This window comes from Pelophylax lessonae, assembly GCF_965119305.1.
Source record: "Pelophylax lessonae genome assembly, chromosome: 9".
Taxonomy (NCBI): domain Eukaryota; kingdom Metazoa; phylum Chordata; class Amphibia; order Anura; family Ranidae; genus Pelophylax; species Pelophylax lessonae.
The window spans coordinates 235976433-236001680 of record NC_138776.1 but is presented as its reverse complement, the minus strand read 5'-3'; the positions used below and the strand labels follow the sequence as shown (position 1 = coordinate 236001680).

General features: G+C 47.5%; 1 protein-coding gene across 1 annotated transcript; it reads left to right on the top strand.

The window, feature by feature from the left end:
• The first annotated feature begins 243 nt into the window (after positions 1 to 243).
• Positions 244 to 23691, top strand: CLDND1 (claudin domain containing 1). Its single transcript, XM_082268479.1, has 5 exons — positions 244 to 303; positions 11551 to 11872; positions 16098 to 16205; positions 20489 to 20626; positions 23326 to 23691. The coding sequence occupies exons 2-5, from the start codon at positions 11599 to 11601 to the stop codon at positions 23544 to 23546; spliced, it is 741 nt and encodes a 246-aa protein (XP_082124605.1). The 5' UTR covers positions 244 to 303; positions 11551 to 11598; the 3' UTR covers positions 23547 to 23691.
• The last annotated feature ends 1557 nt before the right edge of the window (positions 23692 to 25248 follow it).

The window sequence follows — 25248 nt, the reverse complement described above, 5'->3', positions numbered from 1 at the left end:
AAAACCTTCTGGAGCTGAAGTAGTTAATAATAACCTCCAATCTATGATTATCTCCTTTCACAAGGAGATAATTCACAAAGATAATCTCACTGCTGCAATTCGGTTTCTAACCACCTGGTGGCAGCAGCACTCACTGCACGAGTGTCACCGCTGACCGATTCCGTCCCTGTTGAGAAATAGGATGCGGTATCACATTTCACCAGTAGGGCGCAGCAGTCACTACAGACGGAGAGACTACAGCTCCCAGAGAGCATTGCGCGCTGTGACCCCGGAAGAAACAGCTGATGGAAGCCGATGGAGAGGGTGAGGCTATTGTTCGATGATTACAGAATGCTGTATGTTAGCTTCTATGTTTGTGCAACAAGTATGGGCGAGGAGGAGATGTGCTGGAGAATGCTAAAGAGAAGCTGTCAGTTGTGACCTATGAGCTGACACTCATATATATGAAGAATGGTGACATCTCTTCTGAGGAGGTTACTGATAATGTCTTCCCCCATCCCTGCTCTGATTGGACACCCGACTTTGCTTCCCTGAGGCCCCAATCACGCCTGCGTACCGCGCTGACGCGCTTATTTTTGCGCATAGCAACAAACACGGCATGGCGCAGCCCATTCACCCAACAAACACGGCATGGCGCAGGCCATTCACCCAACAAACACGGCATGGCGCGGCCCATTCACCCAACAAACACGGCATGGCGCAGCCCATTCACCCAACAAACGCGGCATGGCGCAGGCCATTCACCCAACAAACACGGCATGGCGCAGCCCATTCACCCAACAAACACGGCATGGCGCAGGCCATTCACCCAACAAACACGGCATGGCGCGGCCCATTCACCCAACAAACACGGCATGGCGCAGCCCATTCACCCAACAAACACGGCATGGCGCAGGCCATTCACCCAACAAACACGGCATGGCGCGGCCCATTCACCCAACAAACACGGCATGGCGCGGCCCATTCACCCAACAAACACGGCATGGCGCGGCCCATTCACCCAACAAACGCGGCATGGCGCAGCCCATTCACCCAACAAACGCGGCATGGCGCAGCCCGTTCACCCAACAAACGTGGCATGGCGCAGGCCATTCACCCAACAAACGCGGCATGGCGCAGCCCATTCACCCAAAAAACGCGGCATGGCGCAGCCCATTCACCCAAAAAACGCGGCATGGCGCAGCCCATTCACTCAAAAAACGCAGCATGGCGCAGCCCATTCACTCAAAAAACGCAGCATGGCGCAGCCCATTTACCCAACAAAGACGGCATGGCGCAGCCCATTCACCCAACAAACACGGCATGGGGCAGCCCATTCTCCCAACAAACAGGGCATGGCTCAGCCCATTCACCCAACAAACACGGCATGGCGCAGCCCATTCTCCCAATAAACACGGCATGGAGCAGCCCATTCTCCCAACAAACAGGGCATGGGGCAGCCCATTCTCCCAACAAACACGGCACGGCGCAGCCCATTCTCCCAACAAACACGGCATGGAGCAGCCCATTCACCCAACAAACACGGCATGGCTCAGCCCATTCACCCAACAAACAGGGCATGGAGCAGCCCATTCTCCCAACAAACACGGCATGGCGCAGCCCATTCACCCAACAAACACGGCATGGAGCAGCCCATTCACCCAACAAACAGGGCATGGCGCAGCCCATTCACCCAACAAACAGGGCATGGCGCAGCCCATTCACCCAACAAACAGGGCATGGCGCAGCCCATTTACCCAACAAACAGGGCATGGCGCAGTCCATTCTCCCAACAAACACGGCATGGAGCAGCCCATTCTCCCAACAAACACGGCACGGCGCAGCCCATTCACCCAACAAACAGGGCATGGAGCAGCCCATTCACCCAACAAACACGGCATGGCTCAGCCCATTCACCCAACAAACAGGGCATGGAGCAGCCCATTCTCCCAACAAACACGGCATGGCGCAGCCCATTCACCCAACAAACACGGCATGGAGCAGCCCATTCACCCAACAAACACGGCACGGCGCAGCCCATTCACCCAACAAACAGGGCATGGCGCAGCCCATTCACCCAACAAACAGGGCATGGCGCAGCCCATTCACCCAACAAACACGGCATGGAGCAGCCCATTCACCCAACAAACACGGCATGGCGCAGCCCATTCACCCAACAAACACGGCATGGAGCAGCCCATTCACCCAACAAACAGGGCATGGCGCAGCCCATTCTCCCAACAAACAGGGCATGGCGCAGCCCATTCTCCCAACAAACAGGGCATGGCGCAGCCCATTCTCCCAACAAACAGGGCATGGGTTAGGGTTGCCTAGGGTTAGGGTTAGGGGTTAGGGGTAGGGTTTGGGGTTAGGGTCAGGGTCAGGGTTAGGGTTAGGGTTTGGGTTTAGGGTTAGGGTTTAGGGTTAGGGTTAGGGTTTGGGTTTAGGGTTAGGGTTTAGGTTTAGGGTTAGGGTTAGGGTTAGAGGGTTAGGGTTAGGGGGTTAGGGTTAGGGTTTAGGGGTTAGGGTTAGGGGTTAGGGTTAGGGGAGAACATTTATAGGGTTAGGGTTAGGGGAGAACACGTCTACATCCTATGCTACCATATTGTTGGATAAGTCCGGGTTCACACACAGGTTTCCCTGCATCCATTTCGAATGACAGGAGGGTGTGACCGCCTCTCATTGGAGCCCGGGGTGGCCGCGGTCCGCATTAAAAAAGGGTCCTGTGCTTCTTTGGGTCCAATTCAGGTGCAAAACCAGTAAACAGGGATGCCCAGGCACGAACACGGGGCGGCATATGTGTGAACCCAGCCTAAGAATCTGTTCCAAAAAGGCAAAATGATGGGTTTGATGACTGTTTCTCTTTAGCACTCATCTGTGCTTCAGAGTCGGATCTGATTCGCTTGCAGCAGACAAGTCCTGCTAGAAGTCGTCTGCTGGTCAGTGGTATATATCGGTTGCAAAGGGTTATTCATCACGTTTTTTCCATGCTGTGCATCCTCCCTATAATAAAGTAGAATGGGGAAAAAATGGACTTTAGTGGAACAACAACAACTCTCAAAAGCTAATTTTTGTTTTAAATTAAAAAATAGATATTTTAATGAACATTTATAAAAGTATTGCTTATTTATACAACCATGTAGTTTAGTGTGTGTGTGTGTATATATATATATATATATATATATATATATATATAGCGTACGGATACAAAATCCTACTATAAACTACCCATAGGTGACCAACAATGGAGTGATGATATCCAGTTTTTTGGGGTTCAGCTCGACATGTTTCATGTGGGCCTTGCTTCTTCAGGAGCTTAGTTCATTAAAAACGACATTTCGACACGTCTAACGACAAACACAAACGACAAGTCTACAACCTATGCCAGTAATCCTGGCTGTACTTACAGGAAAATATATAGTAAATAGAGAAAACAATTGAAGGGAGTGCGACCACACAGGAGCATAAAGGGTCCCCCCTATATGGAATATACTATGTCATTTAGGACGAGGCACTGATCTATATTAATATGTCCACAGTACCACTTTGTGGTGACATATAACACTGTATTGCAGTAGCCAGTATACAAAGATCAACCATAACAATATGAGCACCCAACTAATATTGAATAGGTCCACTATTACCACCAAAACAGCCCTGAATCGAGGCATGGACTCCACTAGACCTATGAAGGTATGCTGTAGTTTCTGGGACCAAGCCATCAGTAGCAGATCATTTAAGTCCTGTAAGTTGCAAGGTGAGACCTGTGACTGCATAATACACAGAGCGCTGGGCACAGGACTACATAATACACAGAGCGCTGGGCACAGGACTGCATAATACACAGAGCGCTGGGCACAGGACTGCATAATACACAGAGCGCTGGGCACAGGACTGCATAATACACAGAGCGCTGGGCACAGGACTGCAAAATACACAGAGCGCTGGGCACAGGACTGCAAAATACACAGAGCACTGGGCACAGGACTGCATAATACACAGAGCACTGGGCACAGGACTGCATAATACACAGAGCGCTGGGCACAGGACTACATAATATACAGGAGGGTGTTAGGCATAGAGTGCGGGGTTCAGAGGTGTGCTATGCACAGAGGACGCTTCTGCCCCACATCCATAGCTCACCTCTGCACCTTTCTCTCACAGATTATCTCTGCAGCCACCTCTTAGCCCCTCCCCCACAACAGCTAAACTCTCCATTTCTCCATGCAGCTGCACCAGCTCTGACCCCTGCCCCCCACTGCCCTCACCTGTGTACAAGCAGACCCCCCCCCCCCTCATCTGCTCACCTTGTGGTCTCAGCCCTACACACGGTCCATTTATTTTGGCTCTGCCTCTCCTCCACTGAACAGCAGCAGGTGCGGCAGTGAGATCGTCCAGCAGGGGGCGTCGCAATCTAAGCCACCAGGCTGTTTCTCAGCCAGCATGGCTGAGTCTACCCTGTCTACATTAATCTGCTCCTGAATCCGGGGACAGACTTGGTCTGGGGTAGGGCTGGGCGATATGGCTGAAAACTGTATCACGATATTAGTGTTTCATATCGGTCGATATCGATAATTATTGATATTTTTTATTACCCATTTAAAATAAGGACCCTAGGGTGAGAATGAAGGGCGGCGGGCATGGTACAGGAGAATGCAGGGTGACTGGCATGGTGCAGGAGAATGCAGGGTACTGGCATGGTGCAGGAGAATGAAGGGTACTGGCATGGTGCAGGAGAATGCAGGGTACTGGCATGGTGCAGGAGAATGCAGGGTACTGGCATGGTGAAGGAGAATGCAGGGTACTGGCATGGTGCAGGAGAATGCAGGGTACTGGCATGGTGCAGGAGAATGCAGGGTACTGGCATGGTGCAGTAGAATGCAGGGTACTGGCATGGTACAGGAGAATGCAGGGTACTGGCATGGTACAAGAGGATCCGGGGTTGTGGACATACTACAGGAGATGCAGTGCTGTGGGCATGGTACAGGTAGACCATGCCCGCAGCACTGCATCCCTTGTAGTGTGCCCGCAGCCCTGCATAATGGCAGGTAGTGAAGCTGTTTCACTTACTTGTTCCAGAGGCGCCTTCATTTTAAAAATGGCGCCGCCCGACGCCGCCACGTCATTGCGCACGCGCCGCCACCGCTCGTGTAATTTCGGCTATTTCCGGCCTCTCCCGTGCGGCGGCGGCGCGTGCATACATGTCACCGCGCACGCGCCGCCGCCGCTCGGGAGAGGCCGGGAATAGCCGAAATTACACGAGCGGTGGCGGCGCGTGCGCAATGACGTGGCGGCGCCGGGCGGCGCCATTTTTAAAGCTTAAACCCGTCGGAGCGGACTTATCGTTCAAAGTCTTTTATTGCTATCGGAAATGTCACTATCGCGATACATATCGGTATCGTTTTATCGCCCAGCCCTAGTCTGGGGACAGTTTCCTCAATCCGGGGATGTCTGGTCACCCTAAGACAGGGGTGGGGAACCTTTTTTCTGCCAAGGGCCATTTGGATATTTATAAAATCATTTGGGGGCTGTACAAAATTATCAACTTAAAAATGTGCCTGTTCTATTTGGTCAAACATTTTAATTAACTCACCCCTAATGCGATGGCTGCAACTGCTTCTCTTTGGTGAGGTGTGTGATGTTAGCTGGTATTGATGATGTTGCTACTTGCAACTGGTTTTCCAGGTTTGCGTCGGTCAGTCTGGAGTGCAGTTGACTCTTTGTGGTGGTAAGTTTTGAAAAGAACTTCAGGCGGGTACTGCTGGTGGGTACTGCTGACTCAGGCTGGTATTGTGCTGTAGTTACTGCTGGCTGGTACTGCTGTGGGTACTGCTGGCTGGTACTGTGCTGTGGGTGCTGCTGGCTCAAGCTGGTACTGCTGGCTCAGGCTGGTACTGCTGTGGGTACTGCTGGCTGATACTGTGCTCTGGGTACTGCTGGCTGATACTGTGCTGTGGGTACTGCTGGCTGGAACTGTTATGGGTACTGCTGGCTGGTACTGTTGTGGGTACTGCTGGCTCTGGCTGGTACTGTTGTGGGTACTGCTGACTCTGGCTGGTACTGCTGTGGGTACTGCTGGTTCTGCTGTGGGTATTGCTGGCTCTGGCTGGTACTGCTGGTTCTGCTGTGGGTACTGCTGTCTTTGGCTGGTAGTGCTGTGAGTACTGCTGGTTCTGGCTGGTACTTTTGTGAGTACTGTTGGCTCTGGCTGGTACCGCTGTGGGTACTGCTGGTTCTGGCTGGTACTGCTGTGGGTACTGCTGGTTCCGGCTGGTACTGCTGTGAGTACTGCTGGCTCTGGCTGGTACTGCAGTGAGTACTGCTGGTTCTGGCAGGTACTGTTGTGAGTACTGCTGGTTCTGGCAGGTACTGCTGTGAGTACTGCTGGCTCCGGTTGGTACTTCTGGCTCCGGTTGGTACATCTGCTTCTGGCTGGTACTAATGGTTCTGGCTGGTACTGCTGTGAGTACTGCTGGTACTGCTGGCTCTGGCTAGTACTGCTGGTTCTGGCTGGTACTGCTGTGGGTACTGTTGACTCTGACTGGTACTGCTGGCTCTGGTTGGTACTGCTGTGAATACTGCTGGTTCTGGCTGGTACTGCTGGTTCCAGCTGGTACTGCTGTGGGTGCTGCTGGCTCTGGCGGGTACTTCTGTGAGTACTGCTGGTTCTGGCAGGTACTGCTGTGAGTACTGCTGGTTCTGGCAGGTACTGCTGTGAGTACTGCTGGTTCTGGCAGGTACTGATGTGAGTACTGCTGGCTCCGGTTGGTACTTCTGTGAGTACTGCTGGTTCTGGCAGGTACTGCTGTGAGTACTGCTGGTTCTGGCAGGTACTGATGTGAGTACTGCTGGCTCCGGTTGTTACTTCTGGTTCTGGCTGGTACTGCTGGTTCTGGCTGGTACTGCTGTGAGTACTGCTGGCTCTGGCTGGTACTGCTGTGTGTGCTGCTGGCGGGAAATGCTGGCTAGCAGCGGCGCAATGCTGGAGGAAAAGGCGATGTTTCCTGTATTGGTCACAGGCGGAGTGCATTTAATATCATTCCGCCTGTGACTCACTCAGACTGTCAGAACGGAGCCAGAACTATACAGGAAACATCGGCCCTAAGATAAGTATAAACTGCTTATGGTCCCTTTTTGTAAAGGGAACCTGTTATTTTGTCTTGCATAGTCATCCAGTTTGGCTTTTGTAAAGTTGGAGACCTTCCACAGACCTATATAGTGACTATATAGGTAGTACATCCGGCAAAAACGAAAGCACTCATGAAAAACCCAATGTCAGCAGCATGTGCCATCATCGCCGTCCCCTTCCCTCGACATAAACAGTAGAATTGGGCAAAGTAGAATGCAGCGATCTGCTGTGACTGTGGGATCATGTGTACACAGCCAATCCTCCTTCTGTGTCAGCGGGAACCTGTAAGGTTTGTGTCTGTTGGCACGCTTTGATATCAGATAACCCCTCCCAAAAAAAAAAATTCCTTCCATTCCTGTTTCAGTGCCAATGGTTACCAACACAAGAGAATGAGAGGAATGTCCCCGACAATAAAAACTTAACTCCATTCAAAACTAGAACTTTTTTTAAAGTGTAAGTAAACCCTACAGATATTTTTTAGTATGTCTGACCTCTCGCTGTGTACAGTTTTCTAAAGCAAATCTGTTTTAATTTGTTGTCACGTTTTTTACCTGCAGGTCCTACCAGTAACAGCACTTCCTGGCTGACTTTTATCAGCATTATAGTCAGCTTGCTGTTTAAGCTCCTTCAGTTGGCCGCCTATCATATTGATCAGATAAGCTGCCCAACGAGCAACTGAAGAAACTTGCATGACAGGCTGATAAGGTTTACAGTTGTGCTCATAAGTTTACACACCCTTGCAGAATTTATGATTTCTTGGCCATTTTTCCAAGAATATGAATGATAACACAAAAACTTTTCTTTCCCTCATGGTTAAAGTGGGGTACACACTAGTAGAAAATCTGCCGAAAATTCCCGTCCGAGGTAAAATCGTCCGATTTTCGGCTAGTGTGTACACAACTTTCAGCAGCCGATGCCGACATTTTCAATGAAAAAAAAAAAAACGGAGGGAAAAACACCAAAATTTTTATCGTCCGTCCCCAGGCGACCAATTTTCGTTTAATGTGTATGCAGTACGTCCTCGAATAGTCGGATACGAAAGACCGCACATGATCTGAAGTTGCTGACAACCCGGAAGTCTAGGAACAAATGTGCCAAAAAAAAAGAAAAAAAAATCGGACGAGAAATTTCGTGAACATTTTTGCACTGTCAACTAAAAACGGTAATGAACGCTGAGCAAGAGAGAGAAAAATCGGAGGATATTTTGTCCGATTTTCGTCAAGTGTGTACGAGCCTTAACCACTTAAGCCCCAGCCCTATTTCGGACACTTTTTGTTCACGCGTTAAAACCAGTATTTTTTCCTAGAAAACTACTTAGAACCCCCAAACATTATATATATTTTTTTAGCAAAGACTCTGCGGCTCGACTTCCGTATACGTTTTTTTTTGTGCGCGAGCTAACGGTGACGGGGGCGGCTAAATTTTTTTTTTTCCATTTATTTTATTTATTTTTTTAACTGTATTACAGTTTTTAATAAAAAAAATAAAATCTGATCACTTTTATTGCTGTCACAAGCAATGTAAACATCCCTTGTGACACCAATATGCAGTGACAGGTACTCTTTATGGAGGGATTGAGGGTCTAAAAGACCCTCGACCCCTCCACTACACTTCCCTGTATGCAAAATGCCGAAAACTGCATTTTTGCATACAGCCGTTTTTCAAATTTGCCGCCTTTTGCAGCACAGTAACCCAGAAGTGACGTCATGGACGCCGCCTCCGGGTTACGTCATCGGAGACCCGATCGAAGCCGTTTCCGGCTTTAATCGGGACTCCATCCAGCCGGCGGACGTGCCGGCTGGGTGCTCGGGGCTCCCGGTGGGACGGGAGCCCCGGTAACAGCCACGGAAGGCGGCGGGGGGTGGGGGGGACGTCCCCTCCCGCCCCCCCGGGTACCGATGGAGCGGCTCCCGAGCCGCATCGGTCGGTACCGACGGAAAGCCGACCGTCGGCTCTAAACCACGGTACCGGGATGATGCCTCTAACTAGAGGCATCATCCCGGTTTAACCCCGCAAAGTTTACGGACGTACCCCTACGTCAGTATGCGGTAAGTGGTTAAGTGTGTGGCTGAAGCCATTTATTATCAATCAACTGTGTTTACTCTTTTTAAATCGTAATGACAACAGAAACTGCCCAAATGACCCTGATCAAAAGTTTACATACCCTGGTGATTTTGGCCTGATAACATGCACACAAGTTGACACAAAGGAGTTTGGATGGCTGTTAAAGGAAACTATCCTCACCTGTGATCTGTTTGCTTGTAATTAGTGTGTCTATAAAAGGTTAATGAGTTTCTGGACTCCTGACAGACCCTTGCATCTTTCATCCAGTGCTGCACTGACGTTTCTGGATTCTGAGTCATGGGGAAAGCTAAAGAATTGTCTGTGGGATGTGCGGGAAAAGGTAGTTGGACTGTATAAAACAGGAAAGGAATATAAAAAGAAATCCAAGGAATTTAGAATGGCAATCTGCAGTGTTCAAAGTCTATTCAAGAAGTGGAAAATGAGGGGTTCTGTAGAAACCAAACCACGGTCAGGTAGGCCAACTAAAATTTCAGCCACAACTGCCAGGAAAATTGTTCAGGATGCAAAGAAAAACCCACAAATAACTTCAGGTGAAATACAGGACTCTCTGAAAACATGTGGTGTGGCTGTTTCAAGATGCACAATAAGGAAGCACTTGGAGAATGATGGGCTGCATGGTCGAGTCGCTAGAAGAAAGCCATCACTACGCAAATGCCACAAAGTATCTCGCTTACAATTCGCCAAACAGCACAGATGCAAGCCTCAAACCTTCTGGCACAAAGTCATTTGGAGTGATGAGACCAAAATTGAGCTTTTTGGCCACAACCATAAATGCTACTTTTGGAGAGGAGTCAACAAGGCCTATGATGAAAGGTACACCATTCCTACTGTGAAACACGGAGGTGGATTACTGATGATTTGGGGATGTGGGAGATACAAAGGCACAGGAAATCTGGTCAGAATTGATGGCAAGATGAATGCAGTATGTTATCAAATACTGGAAGAAAATTTGCATTCATCAGCCCGGAAGCTGCGCATGGGATGTACTTGGACACTCCAACAAGACCATGATCCTAAATACAAGGCCAAGTCGACCTGTCATTGGCTACAGCAGAATAAAGTGACGGTTCTGGAGTGGCCATCTCAGTATCCTGACCTCAATATCATTGAGATCTCAGACATGCAGTTCATGGAAGACAGCCCAAGAATTTACAGGAACTGGAGGATTTTTGCCAGGAAGAATGGGCAGCTTTACCATCTGAGAAGACAAAAGAGCCTCATCCACAAATACCACAAAAAACTTCAAGCTGTCATTGATGTTAAAGGGGAAAATACACGGTATTAAGAACTGGGGTATGTAAACTTTTGATCAGGGTCATTTGGGTAGTTTCTGTTGTCATTATGATTTAAAAAGAGTTAACACAGTTGAGGGATAATAAATGGCTTCAGCCAAACACTGACCAATGAGTGAAAGAAAAGTTTTTGTGTTTATCATTCATATTCTCTGAAAAATGGCCAAGAAATCATAAATTCTGCCAGGGTGTGTAAACTTATGAGCACAACTGTAATTGTGAAGTGGTTGTCGTTCTGCAAAAGTACATAAGAGCTGCTACTGGCAGGATCTGCAGGTAAGCAACTTTGCAACAGGTTAGAAAAATTGATAAAGAATATTGCTGCGCCAAGTGCATAAATCAATCAATAAATCAGATAAACATCAATCATATCAAAACCAATGAATAAATTGTGGCATCTAGTGGTAATAATAATAAACGTCCCAATCCACAGTGAATATATAAAGTGACTTGATGATAAACAAAATCTTCATCTGTGAAACTGATCAAAAGTGCTGCATGCTTCACTCCACGTGCTCCTAGTGCCTGGTGTATAATTAGCAGCTCACCTTAAAATCAGACTACTGAGAGTCAAACACGCTTTTGGCATAATGACAACTGCCTGGTGTTCCTTCCTATCACCGCCTCCACACACTCTCCAGATACATGAGGAATCCGGTGTAAAAAGAAAGAGATATCTAGTGCTCTCTGATTTAAAATAGGCTATTTATTCTCATAAAACAGACATCCACTCACATTTCAAAGCACTTTCAAAGCAGTGCGGGCTTTCAGCATATCAATAACCTTGCCTGTAGCCTTAGGGCATCCACGTAGTGAAGAGCAGGCTCCTCCCCCGTACGCGTTGCGTCAGCGACTTCTTCAGCGAGGTTAGAAAAATGATTTGCTTTGGAAGAGTGTATACAGAAAGACATAACATCAGGCATACTGAAAAATCGATTTCGGGTTTACCTACACTTTAATTATAATAATGTATAGGTGTTTCTTTGTCCTGTTCTCTTTATGTGTGCCATTGTGTAGTTGAAATATTGGAAATTCTAACCTCTTGTCTGCTTTTCCTTTTGCCAGATGCTTCCTCCGTATGCTGAGAAAAGAGAAACTGATTAACCAAACAGCATGGATAATCGATTTGCCACCGCACTGGTGATTGGGAGCGTCTTGTCCCTCCTTTCTGTCATCTACCTATCAGCTGCAGTGGGCACGGTCTCCTGGTACCACTACTTCACCTCTCCAGTCCTGGCCAATGTCAGCGAGACGGCTGCCAATGAATTCCTTGGCGAGCTGGAAAAGGCAAACGAGAAGGCATACACAGACGCGCTCTATCATTGTAATGGCAGCCTGGGGTTGTGGCAGCAGTGCATTATGGCCTCACAGCCGTATTACCAGGACGGTATGTTTCTTTAATCAGGGGGATTCTGCGGGAGATGCTGTGTATAGAACCGTTCACTTTTTGTGTATGGTAATACAGGCCTTCCAAAATTCATCACACCATGGCAGTCCTGGAGAAGGCTTTTTCTCCAGGACCTTCCTTCCTTAGACTATTGCTCCTAGACTACTCCCCTAGACTGTTTTCACCACCCCCCCCCCCCCACCTAGACTATTGCTCCTAGACTACTCCCCTAGACTGTTTTCACCCCCCCCCCCCTCACCTAGACTATTGCTCCTAGACTACTCCCCTAGACTGTTTTCACCCCCCCCCCCCTCACCTAGACTATTGCTCCTAGACTACTCCCCTAGACTGTTTTCACCCCCCCCCCCCCTCACCTAGACTAGCTAGACTATTGCTCCTAGACTACTCCCCTAGACTGTTTTCACCCAGCTCCCCCCCCTCACCTAGACTATTGCTCCTAGACTACTCCCCTAGACTGTTTTCACCACCCCCCCCCCCCCCACCTAGACTATTGCTCCTAGACTACTCCCCTAGACTGTTTTCACCCCCCCCCCCCTCACCTAGACTATTGCTCCTAGACTACTCCCCTAGACTGTTTTCACCCCCCCCCCCTCACCTAGACTATTGCTCCTAGACTACTCCCCTAGACTGTTTTCACCCCCCCCCTCACCTAGACTATTGCTCCTAGACTACTCCCCTAGACTGTTTTCACCCCCCCCCCTCACCTAGACTAGCTAGACTATTGCTCCTAGACTACTCCCCTAGACTGTTTTCACCCAGCTCCCCCCCCTCACCTAGACTATTGCTCCTAGACTACTCCCCTAGACTGTTTTCACCCCCCCCCCCTCACCTAGACTAGCTAGACTATTGCTCCTAGACTACTCCCCTAGACTGTTTTCACCCAGCTCCCCCCCCCCTCACCTAGACTATTGCTCCTAGACTACTCCCCTAGACTGTTTTCACCCCCCCCCACCTAGACTATTGCTCCTAGACTACTCCCCTAGACTGTTTTCACCCCCCCCCCCTCACCTAGACTAGCTAGACTATTGCTCCTAGACTACTCCCCTAGACTGTTTTCACCCAGCTCCCCCCCCCCCCCCCTCACCTAGACTATTGCTCCTAGACTACTCCCCTCACTGTTTTCACCCCCCCCCCCCACCCTCACCTAGACTATTGCTCCTAGACTACTCCCCTAGACTGTTTTCACCCCCTCACCTAGACTAGCTAGACTATTGCTCCTAGACTACTCCCCTAGACTGTTTTCACCCCCCCCCCCTCACCTAGACTATTGCTCCTAGACTACTCCCCTCACTGTTTTCACCCCCCCCCCACCCTCACCTAGACTATTGCTCCTAGACTACTCCCCTCACTGTTTTCACCCCCCCACCCTCACCTAGACTATTGCTCCTAGACTACTCCCCTAGACTGTTTTCACCCCCCCCCCTCACCTAGACTATTGCTCCTAGACTACTCCCCTGACTGTTTTCACCCCCCCCCCCCACCCTCACCTAGACTATTGCTCCTAGACTACTCCCCTAGACTGTTTTCACCCCCCCCTCTCACCTAGACTATTGCTCCTAGACTACTCCCCTAGACTGTTTTCACCCCCCCCCCCCCCTCACCTAGACTATTGCTCCTAGACTACTCCCCTAGACTGTTTTCACCCCCCCACCTAGACTATTGCTCCTAGACTACTCCCCTAGACTGTTTTCACCCCCCCCCCCCTCACCTAGACTAGCTAGACTATTGCTCCTAGACTACTCCCCTAGACTGTTTTCACCCAGCTCCCCCCCCCCCTCACCTAGACTATTGCTCCTAGACTACTCCCCTCACTGTTTTCACCCCCCCCCCCACCCTCACCTAGACTATTGCTCCTAGACTACTCCCCTAGACTGTTTTCACCCCCTCACCTAGACTAGCTAGACTATTGCTCCTAGACTACTCCCCTAGACTGTTTTCACCCCCCCCCCTCACCTAGACTATTGCTCCTAGACTACTCCCCTCACTGTTTTCACCCCCCCCCCACCCTCACCTAGACTATTGCTCCTAGACTACTCCCCTCACTGTTTTCACCCCCCCACCCTCACCTAGACTATTGCTCCTAGACTACTCCCCTAGACTGTTTTCACCCCCCCCCCCCTCACCTAGACTATTGCTCCTAGACTACTCCCCTGACTGTTTTCACCCCCCCCCCCACCCTCACCTAGACTATTGCTCCTAGACTACTCCCCTAGACTGTTTTCACCCCCCCCTCTCACCTAGACTATTGCTCCTAGACTACTCCCCTAGACTGTTTTCACCCCCCCCCTCACCTAGACTATTGCATTGCAGTTGTATATTCTTTCAAAAATAATGTCAGCCTGACTTATCAGCCTGTTGGCATCCTGTGTACAGCAACACAGACTGGGAAAAGGAGAAAGAACTACTAGATGCCAATCAGGTCATGCTACATGCACATGTGCTTACAGGAGAGCTTCATTTGATTTTGCCTCATCCCTCCTGCTGACTTACTGTTGAGAGAAGATATGGGCCGAACAGAGTAAGCTTTTAGCCGACGAATAGACTGGCATTGTACGAAAAGTAAAGCGCATCTATTGTATAGCACTGCAAGGCAGGAAGTAGAGGCTGAGTTTAAAATAAGCAAATATGGCTGCCCCCATATACATATATAATTGAAATTTAAGCAGAGAAGCCAAATGTTTAAAATATTTGCAAAAAGATTGATAGGATTACTTACTTTTAAGAAGCTCTCTTCATGTGGATCTAAAACAAGGAAAAGTTAAAATGTTCCCTTTAAATGTGAGGATAGCGGGATGGTAGCTGTCATCACATAACTGTTAAAATGGTTCAAGGTTTTTTTACTGCATTAGGGTAAAAAACCTGTGTCACAGAACCCTCCCCCCCCCCCCCCCGTCCCTCCAGCCCCCCCCCTGAGCTGAGCGATAGGGATTTGTGGAAAAATTCGTCATCAGGTACGGAAAGTGACGACAGCGACGATTCTGATGTCTCTTTCTGGCACATCGCTTGTGGAATTTGGGAAGTATATCAAATGATTCTCCAGAATTTCCAATGGAGCGATGTGCCAGAAAGAGACATCAGAATTGTCGCTGTCGTCACTTTCCGTACCGGATGACGAATTTTCCCACAAATCGCTATCGCTCAGTTCTTCAAGTAACTCCGTTTCACCGTTGCTGTTTTCCAGTTCGTCTAAAAGCGCTTTTGCGCAAAAAGAACTCTTTTTGGACGCCATGGTCGCTCTCTATTTTCTAGGCACAAAGAACTGGAAAAGCACAGGCAGGGCACTGGAAAAGTCACCAGGTGAAATCCTGTGGTGAAATGGGATTATACAGTGTAATCCGTTGGGATCACAGCTTTGTATCATCTCATTTGGTGTATTTACACTTTTAAAATAGCCATCGGTTCCACCCCCCCTACGTGGCAACGCTCGCAGGGAAGGGAACCGGAAGACAGGTGCCAGGATTGGCCAAGCACACAGCAGGAGGACGGCGGGGGATCGCAGGGGAAGGTGAGTTTTAAAATATAAAACAACAGATTTCCATGGAAAACAATGTACCACTTTAGCACAGAAATCCTGACATAATCAGACCGCCAGGGAGGTTAAATGTTGCTTCCTCCTAGTTCTGATTCACACTGTATACAATTTAAAAAAAAAAACAAAACTGCTGCTCATCCTATATCAAGGCACGGTCCCTATGTGTTGGGATAACTGACTCCTGCACATGCACAGGAGTTATGCTATCCCACGTTGGCTAATAAAGATGCCCAAAGACCAGCACCTGGGGGAGAAGATGTAGGCGAGGGAACCCTTGTGGATTTCAGACCATTAGAGAGGAGGTAAGTACACTGACTTTAGTCCCACTTTAACCTCCTAAATCAGCCTTGGTGATCTGCAAATAAGAATTAAATAAGGGTTTAAAGTATAAAGTGTAGCACCTAGAGATGCACATGCCTGCAGGAAATTTCAGTTCCCCCCAAATGCTGGCATGTCCTGATTGGGAAAAGTTCTGGTAGGGATTGACTTTGCCCATCTCTCACACATTGCTATTGGCCAGTAAGGAATATGAATTGTTTAAGACTTTACCGTGTTAAGATCTACTGTACTACATACCACCTTCCTTTACCACACCTTTATTACCGTTGAATGACCATTGCATTTTACCCACTATTTCATCCCCTGTTATGTCTTCTATTCATTAACCAACAGAGGTTCTGCCTGAGTTCCGGTGTGTATCACTGTCCTTCTCTGACCAGTTCTTAGAGAAATACACCCAACCTGGGAACCACAACTCCGAGGTTGATCTGATCCGGACATGTAAGTAGGAATATCAGATTTTTGTGTTGTATGTAAAAATCGGACAAGGGCTCTACCCATTGATGAGGGATGTGCAGTATCAAAAGATAAAACTGGCATAACAATTTTCAGGGGCATCTAATCCCAAAAGAACTAAATCTATATATTTACAGTATTTCTCTTTATTTTCATCTGGTGATCCTGCCAGTAACACACTTCCTGTCCTAGACTGACAATGCTCACTCACCCTTTGATATTAGGACAACAGAAACAAGATGGGACTTTCGTTTTCTATTTTTCATAATGTAGAGCAGTGGTCCCCAACCTTTTTGGCACCAACGACTGGTTTCGTGGAAGACAATTTTTCCACAGACTGGGGGGAAGGGTGTGGGGGGAAGATTGGGGGGTGGTGATATAGCCTACGGAGCAGCTAAAGGTCTAATTTACACAGTGTGCAGTGAAAGGCACTTTCATGCATTGTAAAACATCTGTCAACGCAAGGTGTAAAGGAACCGCCGACCCACACTGTGTTTGTGGTCTTCCGTCAGTATACGGCTTCCTTGCAGTCATGAACATATATACTAGATTTTCCCAGCCGCCCTCATACAAAGCTAGCCAACAACTTAGCTTGTACTGGAATCACTCTTTATTGAACAGTCACCCAGAATTTATATACAGCATGGACCTCCCCCTCCTGATCAGATTACCACACACAGGTCAGGGGTTGCCTGATTACATTATCATATGCAGATGGAATTGTATACAGAAACAGAATTAACCTGAACTAATTATCTAGCCATCTGGACAGAACAATGTGGGCTCATTAACATTTAACAATGGGACAGGCAGACTTAACACAATACACATCCCACCTCAAAACAGACAATAGGACAAGACTGCTAATGACAGTCTGTCCGTTTCCTACATTGAAGTACATGGAATACACATCTACGTATTGCTATGATTACTTACGGCGCTTTTCCACTGCATGGAACCGAACGGTTCGGCACGCTTTTGTGCTTTTCCACTGCTGGTACCGCATGGTATGGTGTAGGAACGGTTCGGTACGGTACTCAAAAACAGTACCACCTCGATTGTGGTTCAAAGAGGTACCATACCCGGTACCATATCCCACAATCCTTTGCATGCAGTCACTACTAGCCACTGATTGGTCAGAGAATCCCACCCACCCTGTTGTTATCCCACCCACTTAACTTTAGTACTACTTCAGTGGAAAAGCAAACCATACCGTACCGTACCGAACCTTTCCAACACCGCACCATGCGGTACCAGCAGTGGAAAAGCAAACCGGGCCAAGAAGGGCCGAGTAGAGCCGAGCCGGTACTTGCAGTGGAAAAGTGCCATTAGGAGTCAGACTTCATGGCAACAGGCTATAGGTCTCACAGTGTAAAGTGTGATTAAATCTTCATATTCCTTGAGAGATATTGCTGATAAATATTAATGTCCCACTTGAAGCAATCCAAACCATTAAGTATCTGTCTTTCACTCCCAGTGACGGTGAATACCATCAGACAAGGGTAAATAGGAAACAATATTTTCCTATGTCTCCATTTACACTGCAACACAGCCTATTGCTGCATTGCAGTAGTGCGACGATAAAATGCAGACATGCTGCATTTTATCGCAACACACACAAAAAAACAGGCGCTGAGAACTGACATATGGAGATCAAGGAATAAAAGTTAATGCTGTCAGGGGTGCTCCTAGCCCAAACTCAAACCTAACGAGATAGGTAACACGAACAACAAAGTGGGACAGAAAGCGCTCCCCCCCGGCCAAATGAAAAAATTGCTTTCAAAATAAAAATGCAAAAATCACAGTTTATTGGTAGGTACTTCACAATAAATAATCCAAGTCACGAAGGATGCTGGCCACCATGTAAGACAAAAAACTACCCCCAATGGGGTTGTTTTTTGTCAAACTTATTGGGGACGACGGCCACCGGCACCTAGGTACTAAGTGATGGGATACAATACACTGGCCACCATGTAGGACAACACAGATGGAAAGAGGCAGTACCTTTTTGGATGAAGCCATTGCGGATGACAATCAACTTCAAACCCCCAGAGAGGGCATATGGTGGAAAACGGGCATTGCAGGGATGGAACAAGAAGGTATGAACTCCTGTATTCGAGGACAATAGCCCACAAGTGCCATCCTTCACTTGTATTTTATCGCAGCACACCATGCCAATTGCATGGCAATGTACAGCAGTATTTTCTACATTTCAAATAAAGTTTGTACAAAAAAAAAAAAAAAAAACACGCATAACCCCTTTTCAGCCGCAAACAGACAGCTGCCAGAGCGGTCATGTGCCTTGGCAGCTCTGTTCCCATACAAATCAAGCCTCCTGCTGTGCTGCCCAGTTCCTAACAGGCCAAGAATCAGTAACGGTCCACGGCCCGAGGGATAGGGACCTCTGACGTAGAGGGCTGTGGTTCTGTAGTCTTCAGAGACAGCTGAGAACAATGCAACCGATATCAGTCAGCACAGGCCGAAAGTACAGGAAATAACAGCTCAAAAGATTTTGTGATAAATGAATATTTTTGTATTTTATTCTCTCTTCCTTAAAAGTTTTCATAAATGTGAAAGTACATATACATTTTGTAAAACAGAATATCCATAGAAATCTAAGGGGGGGAACAAGACTTGAGCAATACATTTTTTTTTTAACTTATCACACTCATAAAACGGAACCCTTTCAATGGTATATTTAACCGCTCAAAAAGAGACTAAACAGAAGCTTACTGTTAGGGTTTACATGAGTATCCCTTGTAATAATATAGAAGGAATGTTTAATGGATAGTCTAGATTTCGAGAGCTTCCCTTGTGATTTAAACTTGATTTACAAAATTTGTAGGTGACAAATGCTGAATCTGGGTACTTGCATAGTTAGTCAGGTTGAAAAAAAGACATAAGTCCATCTGGCTCAACCAATAAAAATCAAAAACCAGTAAAGAAAACCCAACTATACAATCCTATATACACCTATACCCGCAGTTGATCCAGAAGAAGGCGAAAAAACTAGTGATCGACCGATGTCGTTTTTTTTACCGCCGATACCGATTTTATGGTCATCGGATATCGATATCGGTCGATATTTTTGGACATTAAAAAATATATATATTTTTTTAATGTCTACAGGTACTGTGGTGGAGGGATCTGGGAGTCTAAAAGACCCCAAAACCCCTCCTCTGCACTTGAAAGCATTCAAAACGTCAAGTTTGGCTGTTTTGAATGCTGTAAGTTTTTGAATTGGGCGCCGCCATTACCTGGAAGTGATGTCATCATGACATCAATTCTGGGTACTCGGCGGCACCGAATTCAAAGAAATGGAGACCTGGTCAGACAGCGACGTTGAAGGTAGGATGCCCGGGTCTCCCGGTGGGACAGGAGACCCGGGCGAGCCATGGAAGGCGGCGGGAGGGGGAGACGTCCCCTCCCGCTACTTGTAATGACAGCCGAGCGGCTTCTCAGCCGCATCGGTTGTCGTTACAAGACAGCCGACCGTCGGCTATGGACACCGGTACCGGGGTGATGCCTCTAGCTGCAGGAATCACCCCGGGACATGCACTTTCCCGAAATATTGGCAATATCGGTAAATCAAAAGGCCGATTCCGATATATCGGGGAAAGTGCCTATTGGCCCTCGATATATCGGCTGTGCCGATAATCGGTCGATCTCTAGAAAAAAACCCCAGAAAAGCATGATCCAATCCAAATACTGAGATCACTTTTAGCTTCTTAACTGTTACAAACTGGTTTTGAACCTGGAAAAGCACGACTTGGCAATGTTCCTGACAAATTTTATGATGTATAAGCGGGCAGGGCAGTTTATTGCACTGTATATACCTGTATTCTCTACCTTGATGCTCCTTTGTCCACCAGAATCAAGAGAAATACCTGTCCAGGTGTAGAGGAGAACGTAATTCTCTCCCCTTCCCGTCATAGCGCAGCATTGGGGACCTGGGCAGCCAATCACAAGGCTCCAGCTTTGTGATATAGAGACAAGGAGAGAGTCTTTAGGCCTGTAAGTTTTGCTCAACTTGAAGAGTCACCCTTCATGATCTTGTTTTGGTTTCAGTGACTCTGAATGTATTGAAGCCACCGATAGCCAGACAACTATTATGTGAGGTTCAGCATTGGTAACTCCTACTCTTGTCAAGTCAGGCTTATTTAAAAATAGATATTTTGGGCCTCCTGGGCTATGGGGTAACATGGTCATATGCCGAGCAACTTACTGGGCTGCCTTGTGTATGAGCTAATAAGTTGTCATTGTTTCAGATCTTTGGCGGTGCCAGTTTTTGCTGCCGTTGGTCTCTCTGGGGCTCATATTTTTTGGTGCCGTTGTTGGCTTGGCTGGATGCGTGTGCCGCAGTCTTTATCCAGCTCTGGGGACGGGAGTCTTACACCTCCTCGCAGGCAAGTCATAATAATATCTTTCTTTAATCTTTTGGATATGTTAAAGTTCAATTGTGATCCTTTTTATTTGTTTATTCTTTAACACTGGGGTCAATTCACTAAGAGCCGGTTCACACTGAGGCGACACGACTCCTTACTACTTCGGGGGCGACTTGTGCATTACATTGCACCACAACTTCGGAGCGACTTGCAGGGACTTCACATAATGGAAGTCTATGCTAATCGCTCCGAGCTCGCCCCGAAGTAGTATAGGAACCTTTTTCTAAGTTGGAGCGACTTGTGTCGCTCCTATTAGAACGGGTCCTGTAGCGGTCAATGGACCGTGAGGGAGCGCGACTTGTCAGGCTGACAAGTCACGCTAGTGTGAACCGGCTCTAAGCGTTACATAACATGGGGGGTTCTTTGGGGAAAGGGGGGGGTTTGACCCCCCCACACACACCCCAAAGCACCCCTCATGTTGATGGGGACAAGGGCCTCTACCCCACAACCCTGGCTGGTGGTTGTGGGGGGTCTGCAGGGGGAGGGGCTTATCAGAATCTGGAAGCCTGGAAGCCTTCCCCATGTAAATGAGTATGGGGTACATTTTACCCCATATTAATTCATCAAAAAAAGTGTCAAAAATAAATAAAAATATGCACACAGTTTTTTGACAACTCCTTTATTAAAAAATTAAAATGTCCCCTGAAGTAGATCCAACGTCAACAACCATCGCACAGCCGGTCCCAAAAAAGAAGAGAAAAAAAGTCTTGACAAAGGCTCTGCGGTCTGACACTTCTTAAATAGCTAAGGGGAGGAGTCACCCGGTGGCATGCTCCTGTCTGATGATGTCATAAGGAGACGGGGCCACCCAGTGACATCACCGGTTGACTCCTCCCCTTAGCTATTTAAGAACTGTCAGATGGCGGAGCAGGCAGTCGTCAGGAGCCGTTGGCAGGGCCGGAGGTTTCTTTTTTTCTTCTTTCTTCTTTTTCGGGTGAAGCGGGCGTTGTGATTGACATTGGATCTACTTAGTGGGACTTTTTCTTTTGTTTTTACAATAAAGGAATTGTCAGAAACTGTGTTTTTTTTATTTCTTTTTACACTTTTTTGGTGAATAAGTAGAGGTACAATGTAACCCCTACTCATTCATAGAGGGGGGCTGGGATCTGGGGACCTGCAGACCTCCTTAGCAACCAGCTATTGTTGGGTGGACCCCCACCCTGTTTCTGACAAATACCGCATGTGATATCGCCGGCAAAACCCTGGTGATAAATATCACGTGTTCTCTGTTCTGTTTGTGAATTGGATTTAAGAGCTTACCGCATGTTTTTTATGTGATATTTACTGGCACATTTTTCATTTAACATTAATTTTAAAAGAAATAGTTTTTTACCGCATTTGATAATTTATGCAAATGAGTCACGTGACCGTATTATTGCATGCAATAACTGTTGAATTGACCCCAATGATCTGTAAATGTCTAAGTAATGGGAAGGAAGGCGATCATTTCTTTGTACAATAGAACAGGTTCTAGTGTATTTTGGAAGGGTGATGTTAAAGGCCCCCTTTCCCCAGCTGTATTTTATAGATTTGTTTTTTTCTTTTTTAGTTTCTTTTCCATGGGTTGTCTACAATCTTCCAGGCTGAATGACCCTGGGTGCCATTGAGCACGGAAGATGAGAGACCTCTAGTGGTGATAAGGGATTACTGCAATAGACAGCATTGGCAGGGAGTTGAGTATTGCAGCCAGAGCTGTTTTTTTATTTTAAACACCTCCTAGGGCTGTGTTTGTCAACTCCGGTCCTCAGGACACACTAACAGGCCAGATTTTAAGTATTACCTTGGGGAGATGCAGACTAGTATACTGCAATCACTGAGCAGCAAATTATATCACTTGCAATGTATTTCAGTTTTCTTGCAAACCTGGCCTGTTAGTGTACCCTGAGGACAAGAGTTGAGAAACACTGTCCTAGGGAACCTTCAAAATAATGCCTGGAGTTGGGCTTTGAGCTCCACTCACTCTTCTGAAACCACACCCCTTCATTAACCACTTGCCGACCGCCCGCCGCCTTTTTACTGCAGCAGTGTGGCTTTCCTGCCGAACCGGTCACGCGCCTGCAGCTAGGGGGCAAGCCAAGCGCATGCCACCGGCGGCGCGCTTCTGTCCCCATTTTGCAGCAGGGACTCCGATGCACGGGGCAGGCGGCTCCGATTGCCGCCTGACACCCACGATCGTTCCCCGCTGAGAGAGGAGGATGGTCAGCTGTTGTAAACACAGCTGACTGTTCTTCTCCCTGGAATGATCACAGAGCGCCTGTGATCCTTCTATATAGGAACACAGATCTCTATGATCATTTCACAAGTAGTACTACGTCGGTTTGCGCAGCTGAGCCAGCCTGCCGCAGTAAAAACTGCGGCGGGCGGTCGGCAAGTGGTTAAAGATCAACCCTTACCCCTTTACTTACTTTGTGTGAGGATGCACTATTGTTTGATATTGTTTTACACACTCAAGAGCTGGGAGCTAGGGCAAGTGACAGGGTGACAATTATCAGACATCATGAACCCCCCCAGCTCCAAAGCTAAATAAGAAGGACATTATGAATATGTCACAATAAGCTTGAACAGTTATGACTCTTCATATTCTTGCATAGGTCCAGTTGTAACTGGTTGTATTAGTTTTGTTCGATGTATACTAATGTGTCCCTGCTGCTTCTTTTCAGGTGTTTGCACACTGGGAGCAGTCCTGTGTTTTGCCAGCGGGATGTATATGTTACAGAAGAGCCTTCCTCCTCCCCCAGGTGTGCGCGGGGATTACGGCTGGTCCTTCTGCTTGGCCTGCGTCTCCTCTCCTCTTCAGGTTATGGCCGGTGCTCTCTTCCTCTGGGCCTCTCGGGCCAGTCGGCGAGAATATTCCCTAATGAAGGCTTACCGTGTGGCATGAAGGATTCAGCATAGCTACAAGAAGTGTTCACCCAGAACTATGCCAGCAGGCAGATATTTGGGCACCAGTGTTCTGACCTCAAACTCTGGTAACAATAACTCCGTCTGGGATTGTTCCCAATGTTCAGTGGCTCCATATTTTATTATTTTTACGATTTTGTTTTTAAGCAGCAGCTTAGTCTGCAATGAATATATGCATTTATATCTCTCCGTGTTTGGGTAAAGTAGGGTACAGCTAGATGCTGTGCTTAGCGTTTACTGCTTTCCTAAACCCCAGAAGGAAGATTTTTGCCTACTGCTGCGATTGGCTTTTCACCTATATATTCCTATGGCAGGTCATCTAGAGGGCGTATTGTGGGACATTTCTGAGGTCCCCCTAGGGTGTTGATGGCGAACCTTGGCACCCCAGATGTTTTGGAACAACATTTCCCATGATGCTCAGCTACACTGCAGAGTGCATGAGCATTCTGGGAAATGTAGTTCCAAAACATCTGGGGTGCCAAGGTTCGCCATCACTGACCTATATATTCCTATGGCAGGTCCTCTAGAGGGCGTATTGTGGGGCATTTCTGAGGTCCCCCCGTCTTATATATTCCTATGGCAGGTCCTCTAGAGGGCGTATTGTGGGGCATTTCTGAGGTCCCCCTAGGGCGGTGATGGCGAACCTTGGCACCCCAGATGTTTTGGAACAACATTTCCCATGATGCTCAACAACACTGCGGAGTGCATGAGCATCATGGGGATTGTAGTTCCAAAACATCTGGAATGCCAAGGTTCGCCATCACTGACCTATATATTCCTATGGCAGGTCCTCTAGAGGGCGTATTGTGGGGCATTTCTGAGGTCCCCCTAGGGCAGTGATGGGGAACCTTGGCACCCCAGATGTTTTGAAACTAAATTTCCCATGATGCTCAACTACAGTGCATGAGCATCATGGGAAATGGAGTTCCAAAACATCTGGGGTGCCAAGGTTCTCCATCACTGCCCTAGGGGCTGCTTCATAGGAATTAATGAAGGCCTTTAGCAGTAGTAGCTCAACTGAAGAATTCTGATCTGCCTTGGTATTACAGACAGTCGGAAAAATTGATCTGGGAATGGAAGCCTAAATTCCAACCAAAACAGAGAAGCAGATTTTTTTTTTTGCTGTGTGAAGTATTGGGACTCTGCGGCGTTGAATTTAGGGCTATGTATGTTATTCATGTTTTATTTGCGTCACCTGTTGTGGAATGTTTGTAGTGTTTTTATTTCGAATATTCATGAATTCAGGGCAATAACAAGTTTTTTTTGTTTGTTTTTTAAAGATTGCTTTAAAGGTTACTTGTACTGAGATAAAATCCATGAAACTGCTAGTTATCTGGCTGTCTCTGGCTTTAATACTTCCTTTATGAGAAAAAGGCATGCAGCAAGTGAGGTCCCAGCATAGTCTTCAGGTGTATCGCAAACTCAAACTTTTTAAAATTTAGATTGACGGAGTGTCAAGTTTTTTTTTTTTTTTTTTTATTAAGGATCGACTGATTATCAAAAAAGCCGATATATTGGGGGCCGATATGCACTTTCCCCGATATATCGGAATCGGCCCCTGAGGTTACCGATATTGTCAATATTTCAGAAAGTGCTGTTCCGGAGTGATGCCTGCAGCTAGAGGCATCACCCCGGTACCGGCGTCCATAGCCGATGGTCGGCTGACTTGTAATGACAACCAA